The sequence below is a fragment of the Barbatula barbatula genome (genome assembly GCF_947034865.1).
Source record: "Barbatula barbatula genome assembly, chromosome: 9".
NCBI lineage: Eukaryota > Metazoa > Chordata > Actinopteri > Cypriniformes > Nemacheilidae > Barbatula > Barbatula barbatula.
Genome location: NC_136772.1, coordinates 888,292 through 901,438, shown reverse-complemented (window position 1 = coordinate 901,438; position 13,147 = coordinate 888,292). Strand labels below are relative to the sequence as shown.

Genomic DNA, 13,147 nt, shown 5'->3' with positions numbered 1-13,147 from the left:
TTTGATTTAAGGACATTGGTAACAAAGATGTTGCTTCAACTTAAAAAAAAGAAAATAATCACTTGGTCGCTTTAAAATATTATAACTCATTGAATAAACTCAACATTTCAATGCAACCATTTTTTTACTTGTTTTTTGAGTTGCATTATTATTTTACAAGCTATGTCCTCTGATGTTTAAACATGATGTTTTATTGATTTATTTTTGCATGATTTGTGAATGAATGTCAATGGAGGTAAATAAAGACATGATCACTTTATGAAAATACATTTTAGACTAAACTATAAATAAATCAATTTTTACAAGATAAATCATGAATAATCTAATTACAGTTGAATCTGCTAATCTTGATTTCGGATGTTTTTAATAGTTTTGAATGGCCTTAACATTTATACTCCTAGATGACTGGCGAGTAAAATCGTGTCTTACAAACAAACATCACTTAAATAAACATTAGTGTGCATTCTGAAACAAAACAATGACACCGATGTACTTGAATATATGTCAGTGCAAGTTGTTTTTTAGTTAAGACTGCTCTAACATTCACTAGTCTGAGGCCCTGCGGGAAACCACCCGTAATATCACAGAATGAATGTTAGAAGTACATGTCCATACAGTAAAAAAACAGCAATTATTCTACATAAAAAAATGCAAATATAACTAACCGGAGGAGATTGTAACCGACGAAATTTGAGAGAATTCAGTCAGGAGGAAGATTATGCCCACCTGCCACACCCTCATCTTCATCATCATGATCATCATCATCACACCTGTTCAGCAAATCAATCAAATATACAGAGAAAAACTTCGTAATTATTACTCCGCTTATTCTTTCCTGAATCTGTTTTTACCAATACTGTCATTACAAAAGGGCAGTCAGTTCACATGAGCCAACACGCTCAAGTAAAACCGGTCCATGCTTCATTATTTTATTGTTACAAGTTGAAACTAGCAGGACAAAAGACCGGCGTATTACCTGTAACTAATGTGTTGTAGACTGCAGGTGAAGTCTGTTCAGTCTGAGAGAAGTCCGACTGCAAAGGACACGAAAGAGGATGCGCACACTTCAACTCTTCTAATATCATGTCATCTGTACCTTATCTGCCATCCTTTACTCTCGAAAACAGGATATTATAAGAGCCGATTAAAACAGGATTTGTCTCCACTAAAGAGCAAAATCAGCAAGCATCATAAAATGCTTAGACTGGTTCAATTCAATTCAATTCAACTTTATTTATATAGCGCTTTTCACAATTTGCATTGTTCCAAAGCAGCTTACAAGTGATCAGTGATGGACACTAACGAAGTAAATGTAATTCCTTACTGTACTTCAGTAGTTTTTTGTGTATCTGTACTTTACTCAAGTATTTCAATTTTGGGAGACTTTTACTTTTTTCCACTACATTTTCAAAATCGGTCGTTCCTTTTTATTTATGAGTCAGTAAAAACTGAACTGGTAAAACGAGTCAATCACAGTACTTCACACGCTTTGTTTTGAACTTATTTTGCCCCTGTTTGTTGGCATGGTAACGTTATCTACTTATCGCGAACATCACATCAGATTCAGTGCAACTGTCTGCAACAGCATCACATTTTGACTGCCAATGTCTTTATAAGTTAAATCATGGAAGAAACCGAATCTAACTTGCCACAACACCCGTGGCCTTACACGATTGTTCTGAAATTATTGAAAAGAAGAGTCTTTCATTTTTAAGTGCCTTCTCTGAGTTAAAAGAACGAGAGAGGAGGAATACACCTGTCTCATTTATCAGGAATGAAGATGGACTAGATATTTACTTAACCAACTCTCTGATTTCAAGAATTAAAGTCGGAGAAATGTCTAATCTCTTAGCGAAAATGTGATGTAATACGCTTCAGTGAATCCACTTAGGTTAGTACATATTTGTTTTTACGATCTTTTTGTTTCATTGCAAGTTTAAGTTGAAATAAAAACTTGGATTACTGTTACAAATAAATGTTAAACCAAAACTGCTCTCAAGTCCTGTTATTTAATTTTGTTCTAAAGGAAATTGTTTGGCTTCAAGGTTTTGGGCTTATGAAAATTGAAATAGACATCAGTAAATGACTAATTCATGTAATTTTATTAATAGATTGGTGTGCCAAGAGTGACATTAGAGTCTTCACATAGAGTTAAGCAAGAGTCCAGTGACAAAAATGATAATAGGACATTATAGCCATAAAAACAAAACACAGTACTTTTGAAGGCAAATACTTTTGTACTTTTACTCAAGTGAAGTTTAAAGGCACCACTTCTACTTGTACTTGAGTAATATTTAACCTTGTGTATCTCTACTTTGACTCAAGTACATGGTACATGGTTTTCAAACAAAGTCCTGAAGACCCATCATTTTATAGTCACGTGACCACCATGATATTGAGACAATTTTGCTATGCGATAACAAGGTATCCATCATATATTTATTAGGGATGTAACTATATGTAAGAATAAGTCAAACATGAAAGCATTAAGATGGAAATACTGTAACCGTCATCTCAGTTTCTATTCCTAATCCATTTGGTTTGTCAGTAGATTTCTCTCTCTCTGTTCTTCGAGGTTCATTAAATATTGAATTAAAGGTTTTGACTGTGTAATTTCTGCATGACACAAAAACAAAACTTCATAAAACTGTAAATAAATCAAGACAAATGTTACTTCTGGTTTGTTCAATAGATTGGAAATAGGAGGTCAACTTTCACATTGCCAAAATACTGTGCATGGGTAATATAGTGCAACCACAAACTAAACATGAAACAATACTGTATTTCCTATACTACATGTTTAACCATGAGATTTGTATTCAAATCGATTATACAATTATGGTAACCAAGCCGTGAAAAATATGACTTGGTAAGAGATATTGGGTGCAGTTTGCAACTGAAAGCTCGGCACATTCTGATTTTCAATTCTGAATCTAGTCACGCTAAAATACAGAATAAACAGCAAACATATTCACCATATCACTGAGCAACATTAAGTGTGAAACTTGTTTTGATTCATCAGGGCCTATTTTAATTTGATTTCATCAATGTTTTAAGAATCAAAAGTCATTTTGGGGATTTACTCAAAAAACAAAACAATAGAATGAAGTATCATCTAAAGCAATAAACACACTTGACTTCTTTTCCATCATTTGACCGCTTGGATGCTTTTAATGTCGTAATTCGATTATGTGACATTCGCCTATATTTTTGTTGACGGGGTCACATACAGTAGGCATATATATATATATATATATACTGAAGCTTATTTATTACGTTTTTGACAGATAGTCTGTTCCAACAATATTATATTTCGTTCAATGAAGAACTTCATCAAGGCACTTTAACATTAAATCATAGACTTTACTATATTGTCAATGCAGTCACAGGTTTACCGGCGTCACTACATCATGGGATGAGACTCAGGCCATAGCAAACCATGACTGCATAAAATCACATATAAAACACTCAGATAATCTTCATTTGCATCAGAACGTTCGAGAGAAAGTTTAAAAAAGGCATAAATGAGATTCATTGGGAGAGAATGAGTTCACAGTAGGTGGGAAAAATCTGACAGAAGAAAACCCCCTCAAAAAACACACACGCTTGCCAAACTTTTCAACGTCTCAGACAAAAGACAAGATGCTTCCTGTTGATTCTCTGTCAATTGTTGAGAGAAGTCATCGCAATGGCAGCGTCCAGAAGGTTCAACCCCAAGTGCCAAATAAAACAACTAAGCACGATGGATTCAGTGTTCCAGCGACTTTACCAAGCGATGGGAATGCGCTTCAATCGCTGTTAAAAAATACTACAATTTGAAATAAATCTACTGACAGATACACATTTCCACAAATCATTACATAACAAAACATTAGCAATTTTTTTATATAAACTCATTAAATATATATTTATATAATCATAAATAAATGTACAAAAAATTGTTTTTGAAAATAATAAATAAAAATGTTTTCTATGCAACACATTGAGTGTTTTAATGATTTAACTTCCTGTATAATTGGCAGAAATTTTCTTTCTTTCTTCACTATATTAACACATTAGAACAACAGGACACTTCTGCAAACATATCAGTGCTTACTGCAGTAATCCGTCTGTTTCCAAAGAAGCTTTATCTCTCGAACAAACCATTTTACATTTCTTAACCCACTCTCATTCGCAAAACTTCAATGATAATCATTTGTCCTTTTGGAGCTTTAGGATGTTCACCCCAAATTACAAGTTTTAATATAAAATTATACATTTGTGTTAAGTTAAAGAAAGCAAGTCACATACTGTACATGTGGGATACAATAAGGAAGAATTCATCAAGAGAGAATCCGGTGAACGATATATAATCTTGTTTCGTTGGACTTACACAGTTCTTGAACTAGTACAGAATGTACTCGTTTATTTTGGACCTGAATAAGTAAACAGACCGTGACAAAAGACCGTTCTTCTTCTTCACATACCCACACGAGACTCGTTAAACATCCCGCAGCTCCGTCATCGGTGTGCTTTTCCTCCTCTGAGCTGGAGGCATCTGATAACGCAGATGTTTCCAGAACCTTTGGTTAGCTCCGTCAGCGTCCGGCGTCCACCTGAGGATGCCTTTGGTGCGACTGATGTACTGTAATGATTCTGGGAGAGAATTCTCCTTGACTCCATCCTCCACCTGCACCAGGATGACCTTCAGACCCTCCTTTACTAGAGCGTCATACAGACCCACCCGCTGCTCGTACGTTCCCCATATCCGAGTGGCGGAGGGGACGGTTGTCACGCTAGGGTCACTGTGAGATAACAGCGGCTGTGTAGTGCTCCGAGACTCAAAACTGCGAGAGGTCAGAACGATGATGAGCCGTCGACTCCTATTCATTCTGTCAGCAACGACATCATGCACAGCTGAAAGAGACACATCATGACTGTAATGCACACATTCTTTATTATATTTCTGTTGGGTTGAATTTAAAATACTTAACATGTTTGCAGTGTTGGCAATGTATTGAATATCCACAATATATTTGAGAAAACATTGCATTTAATTTAAGTGGATATTATATTACAGTTCATATCTTTTTTTTTAAAGGGGACTAGATTTGATTTTGCCTAATCATTCTCATTCATATAAATGAGTGTGTGTGTATATACAAATAAAAATAGATGAGGGAGTTATGTATATAAATATGTCTTCCAATCATCATGTCTAAAGTCTAGTGCTGCCAACATGTGTTGACATTGTAAAACGGCAAAGTTTATACATTTTGTCAGACAGGCCACTTATAATATTTTAATATACATTCCAGAGCCAGACACGTGTACATTTTATTTGCGTGTGAACTTTGTGTCGGTATAGTTTCATGATTTTTCTGGCTTTTTTTTCTCGTAACTTTAAAAAAAGCTTAACTTTTTTACATATATATTTATTTAATTTTTCATATTTGCATGCATTGCCTCTGTTTACATCATATGCATACTTGCACTATTACAGTATTGACTTTGTTTATATCATATCATGCTTGCACAAATTTTTTATTGATTGACTTTGTAGTGGTGCAAATATGCATTTGATGTAAACAGTTTTCACTACAAAATATTGTACGGCTTTACAATGACAATATTCTAATTCTAATAAAATCTGAATGTGTTAAGACAGAAATGTTCTGGTCTCATTTAAAATATGCTAAATAAGCTCAACGAAGGGTTGAAATTATGCTGCAACTCATAACATAAACAACTAAACTCTCCAAGTTTAAAAATAGTTACATTCTGTAAATACCTTATAATAATCGGAAGGTTAAAGGTCAAGGCTTTATCGCCCACCCGATGTTTACATAAAAGTGATAATTTTTACCTTCCCCTGGAAGTTCATCTCGTCCACTGATAAACAGTTTATAACCGTAGAGTTCCTCCAGGACGGCAGGAAGCGACTGCAGGGCAAAGGTCATTGTGGAAGAGAGGCTGAGTTCGTCACCATGGAGATAACTGATGTAAGCATCATAAGACTTTCCATCTTTGAGAAGATGAGAAAATACACAAAATAAAAGCACATAAAACATGCTTAAACATAAAAGATAAAAATAAATGACATCACTTGGATTGAAAATAATTATAACGATCCATGCAAAATATGTTTTCTATTTTAAATGTGTGACATGCATCCATTAATAACACAAGTCAAATATCAGTAATTATGAAATAAAAAATCGTAGTTCTTCACACAAGATTAATGTGTTAAAAGAGAATATTAAAATGACTTACCAGTGTGTGTGGTGACAGGTGAACACAGACCTCTGTACGCTAACACCAGATCCACTTTAAACAGATAAATCCCAACCGCAGCCAATATGAGCAGACCAGCAGAGACAGAGATCAGACCGAAAATGATCCAGACATATCGCTCATTATCTACAGCAAAAACACAACAAATGACATGTTATTTCACAGGTAATATGTTACAGGTGAACGGAGACCCTTAAGGGACATGGTGGTGGAAAAAATATGAGAGGGAAAAGACAAATATTTTTGTGTTATCTCGCAAAACACTCCCTGTTTAATGTCCCCCTTCATACACTAACAATTGAGCAGTTTGTATATAGTGGACACCCCGGACAAATAACTCGTGAGCTAAACGCTGTTATAACACAAATGACATTACATGATGTCATGAAAACAATGAGCTACAAGGGACTGAAGGGATCGTCTGCAAAGTGCAAAACGGAAAAATAGTAATTCACTTCAATTTTACATACTGTAGTAAAACAAAATTCAGTTTAAAATCAGCAAGAGAGCATTGATGGTTGAACTGAATTTGGTGACACTGTGTTTAAGTTAATGACTACTTTTCGGGTTTGAAGCCACTTTGCAGACGATCCCTTTGGACTTGTCCACGTCACCTGCTCATGTAGAGGTCAATTTATATCATAAGGCTCATTTTGAGTTAGATTAGGTTGTAGATTGTTGTGATATAAACTCAAGAGTTATTGGTACAGGATTCTGCGACTGAACCCCTCCATTATTAATAGTACGGAGTCCATATTTTTTCACCTTCATGTCCCTTTAGGGGCTCCGTACAGGTGTGTATGGAGCACAAAACCTTGTTTTTAGAGTATATAGGAAATATTAATTGAATTAATTAATTTAACTGTGCACTGGGGTTTCTACCCCTTTAAAATGAGTCCAAATATACAGCATTAACTTCAAATATGACAACAAGTTCATTCAGTTTAGTGCGAAATAGTACTGATCTATAATGTCTGCTTATTGCCTGTATGACTATCTGTACATCCCTGTCTGGATGTGTGTGCATTTCTATGGCTCACCTGGAATAAGCGTCACTGTTCCAAAATCATGTCCTGCTGGATGCTCAATAACACAGGTGAAGTTAGCGTTGAAATGTTCCGCTGTGATTTCTGAGATGTGCAGAGTAGACAGAATGTAGTCTTCCTCATAACTGACGCACAAAATAACAAAGACAAATTCATAACAATGAGTTTCATGAAGAACTGTATATTGTGTTTTCAAGTTCCCGAGCAAACAGCATTCTTACAAAGGATCGTTGGTGGATGTAAATTCCTCCGAAGAACCAGGAAACTGACTCAACCAGTAAAATAAAGTTTCTTCTTTTCCATTCTTCCCAATAAGAGCTTTACACTTCAGATCGTAACTTTTACCTGCGACAAAATACATATTAACACTCACAGAACCGTATTCAGTATGACATTTACATTTAATAATTTAGCAAAGGAGCTAAACAACAGAAGCAATCTGAAGGACATAAGGACAACGATGCATAACTGGTCTCAGTTAGCCTAACACAGTAAACCAAAATAAGTCACTTTTTTATAAAGGATAGAAAAAGTAGAAAATAAATCGAAGTCTACTATTGGGTCAGGTGTTGACGGAACAGATGTGTTTATGTAAAATGATCAAAATTCTGCAAGATGTCTGATGTCCCTGACAGCGTCTGCAGTCTCATAAACAGATTTCATATTATATTACTGGTGTGTTATGTCATAGGACAAATAGTACAAAAAATCTTGAGCTTGTGTTAACCGCCCGTTTCCGATTTACACCAAAAACCCATTTATCAAACCCAAGCAATTCAGCACGAGCGACAGGGAAGTGTTTAAATGCAAACACGTTTCTGGGTTTTGGCCTTCAAAACTTCATCAAGAGAAGTGATTGAGTAACATCACACTCACCGAGTGTCACTTTGAGTTTTTCCTGCTGTGGGAAGATCACTTTGGGCTGCGTCACAACTGTCAACACACATACAGCCCATTGACTTATTACACACGCATGACTTTCATACTGTAGAAAATGTATATTTTACCCTCAGAGAAACGCACAACACATAATGATGTAATACTGCATATGACCAAACACACATGGACACTCTTCTCAGCTGTTTCAGAAATACTTGTGAAGAGAGATCTTAAAGGACAAGTTCACTTATTAAAATGTTAGGATTATTCACTCAACTTCATGTCATTCAAGACGTCCGTGTCTTTATTTCTTCTGTAGAAACTAATCCAAGGTTGTTGAGGAGAACATTTCCGGATCTTCCTTCATATAATGGATTTAATGGTGCAACCTGATTTAAGGTCCAACTTTCACTGTCTTCGCAGCTTTAAATGAGTTTAACCACCAATAAAGGGTTTCCACCCAATCATGTTGTGCGTTAGCGACTTCCTGTAATACGTGATCACATTGGAAAGGTCACGTGTCTGATGTAAGCAGATGTACCTGCTTTCCTGTAGCTTAGTGATAGAGCAACGCCAACATTTAAATGTAAATGTACCGACCCATTGTTTACGAGTGGTGAGAAGAAAGACCGTTCAGTTGTTTTGCAAAACATATTATGTTTTTGAGCCAGATCATTGTTTAAAATGGTCCGTTCTTGTGCTCATCATCGATGTAGAAACCTCAGACACGTGACCTTTCCAACATGATCATGTACAACGGGAAGTCATGAACGTGTTGGTTAAAAAGTATAAAAAGTATTTTGTTTTCGTAGAGCATTTTGCTAGAATACCAATTCCCTGATTTATCGGCTGGTGTCGCATTAAGCCATTTAAAGCTGCAAAGTAAAGGAAAGTTGGACCTTAAATCAGTTTGCACCATTAAATCCATTATATGGAGGAAGATACGGAAATGTTCTCCTCAACAACCTTGAATTAGTAACTACAGAAGAAATAAAGACACGGACATCTTGGATGACATGAAGCCGAGTGAATTTGAATTCTAAAGTGAACTTTTCCTTTAATGCTTTATCACAAAAAAAACATTCTGAAGAAATCCGTGTTTCTGTTGCAACGGAGTTAAAGAGCCGCCTTCTGTTTTAAAATGAAAAACTATAACAGTTTACTGATCAAAGCCTCAGGACCAATTACCCAACATCAGTATGACATCACAGACACTTGTTTCAGGGTTTTTCCTGGTCGTGCAATGTGCGTAATGGCATAATACCGTCCCCTTAAATGTCTTAACAAAACATTTATATTAAAGTCTGATGACAATGACAAACTATAATTTATATAAGGCATTACATTTATTCAATCGAACAGAAAAGTAGAACATTTTTATTAAAGCCTTTTATCCTTTTCAACTAACTTTTCAGCCTATGTATCCCTCACAGCTTTGGTAACGGCTGTTGTTAATAAACATTATTGGTGCATATTGGTTTTAAATTGCTATGGTTGGGGAATTTAATATAATGCTGGGCTGTTTTAATCTGCATAAATGTGTCATATTTTCAAAAATAAAATATAACTTTTCTGTATCCGTATTTGCATTCATGAATAAAAAGACAGAAATGTCTTTGCTGCTGTCACCACGCAACATGAGCAGCAGGTGACGCAATAAGGAAATCCTCTTTGAGGCTCGACCGTCTCATTTCCGTTCGGTTCTTGGACTTTTTTCAGGCTGAGTGCTTTGAAAAACAAGTCCTCGTTTTTAAGTCTGCGACCTTAGAAGGTTGCATCCCCCGAATTGGGAAGACAGCTGTAAGGTCGCTAGTGGGCGTTCCCACTATTGGTTGCCTGAGTGACGACATTAACTGATCACGTTAGCTCTACCATCTTCCTATTGGCTAGCTCATGAAAGTCGCACTTCATTTGCATTCGCTAGACACCCGGAGGCGGAGCAAAGAGGAGATACAAACATACACGATATGTGGAAAATACAGCGTTTTTTAACCTTAAATCACATGTACACATTGCGTTACATCTAAAACAAAAGATAATATTTGTTTTAGCCGTATCATATGAAAAATGCTTTTCAAAGACCAGACCTGGCATAAAACATACCGAAATCTGTGGGGACGATGTAGATTTTTGTGGTCTGAGCAGCAGAGTAGTTTTGCCCTTCAAAGGTGAAGTTCACGAAGCAGGTGTACAGTCCTTCATCATCCGGGGATCTGTTCATCGGCAGAACCATACTGTTCGTCACATTAAGCGGTTTACAGTTCTGCAGGGAGAGAATGGTATGTGATACGCTCTAATCGTGCAAACAAGAGAGGTGACTGTAACTGCACGAGCATCTCATGATGTCTGACCTTTAGCCAGGTGACGTGAGCCTGTGGGTCCAACTGGAAAACGTGTTCCAGCATACAGGTCAGTTCCTTTGTGCTCTGCGCTTGATTTTCTCGGTTCATACGAGGACACGATGCGTTCTCAACAGATATGTTGAATACTGTTACCCAGCTTTCCTTTCCTTTTCTGTCAAAGACAAGACGGGTAAAACATGCTTTTAAAAGCATCAAATCTAACTTTTATTTGCATTTTATATTTACTCATAATATGTGATTTGATATAAAAGCCCAAGTCAATGCACTAGACGTTTTTCTGTATGAAGTTCATGCACACCTGCTGAGACAACTGTAGTTTCCTCTGTGAAAGGGCTGGGCAGGCAGAAACCACAGAGCATCATCTATAACGGTGATTCCGTCGATGGTTTCCAGCTTCTGGTCCAGATTCTGGCTCCACGTCACACTCACATTCTGAATCTGATTATTGTTGCATTGAAGTTTAAACGCCAGACCGGCAGTGAGGCTGTATGTTCTCAGAGTTTTCACCTGCATTTCAACCCCTTGAAGAGGAAAACAACATACAAGATGATTGATAACACTTTTAATTAAAGCTGGTTTTCGAGAGTTTTATAGCATTATATTTTTGTGATATCAGGACATGACAAGACTTCGATATACCGTAGATATGAATGATATTTTAAAACACTTGTTCTTAACAAGGGGGCCGTGGCCCACAAGGGGGTCCAGCTGACCTCCAAGAGAGCCTCAGGAGAACTAATACTTCAAAACGAGCATTGAAATACACTTGGAAAAAGGACCAAGCGCTCTTTCTTTTCCTCTTTTTGGCCAACGAATCAATCACAGTCATAGAAACGGGGTCAGCCCTGCCCCGCCTTGCCACATTTCTGTCTTTTGTGGCTCTCAGGTCCTGAATCGCTTTTAAAAGTTTTTAAGCTAAATTAAGAGCTTTTTTAGAGGGTTCTTAGAAGCTTTAAGATTACCGGCCGAGGATGTTCACTGAAATAAATATCTGCCCGAAGGATTTTGTAGTTTTTACTAGGGATGCACCGATATGTACATTTTGGCCGATAACTGATCATTCTTTTACATTGGAAGGTGATTATACAGTAAGTATATATTAATATACAATACCCAATGACTGCTTTTACTATGTATGAAAACATTGACTGCAGAAATCAAAGTAACAGTTAGTTCTTTATTCCTCTGAAAATCAGGTACCAGGCCTACGTTACACTACTCAAAGATTATTTAACCTTCAAACTTTTCTGGTTTATTTTTTATACAAAATCTAAACCAAGATATACAAAAGTTGAACGCACAGAAAAACAATAATAAAACAATCAGATAAACCTTAAGAGTAATATGGAAATTGTCATGCATTGCAACACATTTCTTCTCACTTTTGGTGTTCGTCCATTATTATTGGCTGCTCTCTCAAAGGTCCTCCTCTCTAGTCCTAAAATGTTGGACCCTGAGAGGTCTTTTAAGGGTAAAGATGCTTTATGAATCACTTTTTTTTCATTACTAGGATATTTTCTGTTATTTTTAAGGGAAACGCCTGCATTTCTACAAATGTTCTTAGAGCCTTAATGTTTTGTTGTAGACATAACAGAACTGTGTTTTCAACACAATAAATATGGATTCATAAAAAGTGTTCATTTGAACACACCTTACTACCACCGTCATTTTGGAAAGTTCTTTGTGGAACCACAACAACATCATCATTCAGTTTACCACCACAACGGTACTCTTCTGTAAGTTTATATACAGATTACATTTCATCATAAAGTGCAAAGTCTCACCTCCGAGAAGAAGAGAAGATATTACAATCCATTGAAAATAAAAGCTCTTTGGTTTTCTTTTGTTCAGCATTTTGTTTTCAAGCATCCTCAGGCGCCGCCGGACAGGTTTGACCAGCACTGATCTCTGTGTCTGTAAACTTTGATGAAATCAACAACATTCAGTTTGTTATTCAGTGTAAAGCAGCTTCTGAAGAAACTGCTGAAGACGAGTAACGTGACAAAAATACCACTTCCCCTTTATTCCAGGGAACAAAACAGTATAAAGTTTCTAAACCTGTGTTGTCACACTAAACCTTGCTGGACAGGTTAGAGTCATATAAGAAGCTTATTCAAACTGAAACCAAAACGAAGAATTTCTATATCAAACACCATTAAAACCCTGTTAAATCTCATCTGATCCCATAATCTCATATTGTGGTGTTCTGCCAAACTCAACACGTGATAGACTCACAGAGAGCGTCTCTACAGTATCAATCAATGGCAATGATGCTGAATAAACCTCGCGCAGGACGCTCAACCTTGACGGATTTAAGAAAATAACATTTCTTCTAGGTTTCATTGATTTCTTATCATTTGTAACTTACAGATAGTAAACAAAAACACGACATAAACCATGATAGTTAAGGATCTGTGGATGTGGCTTACCGTGTGTGAAGAACCACAGCAACTCAAGAGCCGTGAGCGCGCGCGCGCTACTTACTGCTGCGTCTGCGCGGAATTTCCACCTGCAGCGCGTCAATGCGGTTTAACGCGCATCATCAAATCCTGCTCTTACAAGAACTGCCAACATATATATATATAT

The 13,147-nt window shown here is 36.5% G+C and overlaps 2 protein-coding genes across 2 annotated transcripts in view; both read right to left on the bottom strand.

Moving 5' to 3' along the window:
• il1rl1 (interleukin 1 receptor-like 1) overlaps nt 1-1,108 on the bottom strand; it is a gene marked incomplete at its 5' end in the record, with an annotated part of 2,823 nt that extends 1,715 nt beyond the window's left edge. Inside the window, 2 exons of the mRNA XM_079464454.1 lie at nt 977-1,034; nt 1,097-1,108. Of these exons, the coding sequence (XP_079320580.1) occupies nt 977-1,034; nt 1,097-1,108 (70 nt within the window). The remainder of the gene's footprint in view (nt 1-976; nt 1,035-1,096) is intronic.
• Nucleotides 1,109-2,308: 1,200 nt separating this feature from the next.
• Nucleotides 2,309-13,027, bottom strand: il1rl2 (interleukin 1 receptor-like 2). Its single transcript, XM_079464581.1, has 11 exons — nt 12,991-13,027; nt 12,346-12,482; nt 10,860-11,082; nt 10,550-10,712; nt 10,302-10,461; nt 8,196-8,252; nt 7,541-7,664; nt 7,314-7,444; nt 6,253-6,399; nt 5,846-6,004; nt 2,309-4,896 (listed from the first exon to the last, which is right to left on the bottom strand). Exons 2-11 carry the CDS (start codon nt 12,428-12,430, stop codon nt 4,481-4,483), a joined length of 1,665 nt encoding a protein of 554 aa, XP_079320707.1. The 5' UTR covers nt 12,431-12,482; nt 12,991-13,027; the 3' UTR covers nt 2,309-4,480.
• Nucleotides 13,028-13,147: the final 120 nt, after the last annotated feature.

Bases quoted from the DNA above. Each gene is read 5' to 3' on its own strand.
- il1rl2 (XM_079464581.1), bottom strand. From the start codon at position 12,430: ATGCTTGAAAACAAAATGCTGAACAAAAGAAAACCAAAGAGCTTTTAT. The intron at 10,713-10,859 runs GTGTGCATGAAC...TGTCTTTGACAG, and splicing joins AACTACAGTTGTCTCAGCAG to AAAAGGAAAGGAAAGCTGGG. The intron at 7,665-8,195 runs GTGAGTGTGATG...ATTTTGTCGCAG, and splicing joins AAAACTCAAAGTGACACTCG to GTAAAAGTTACGATCTGAAG.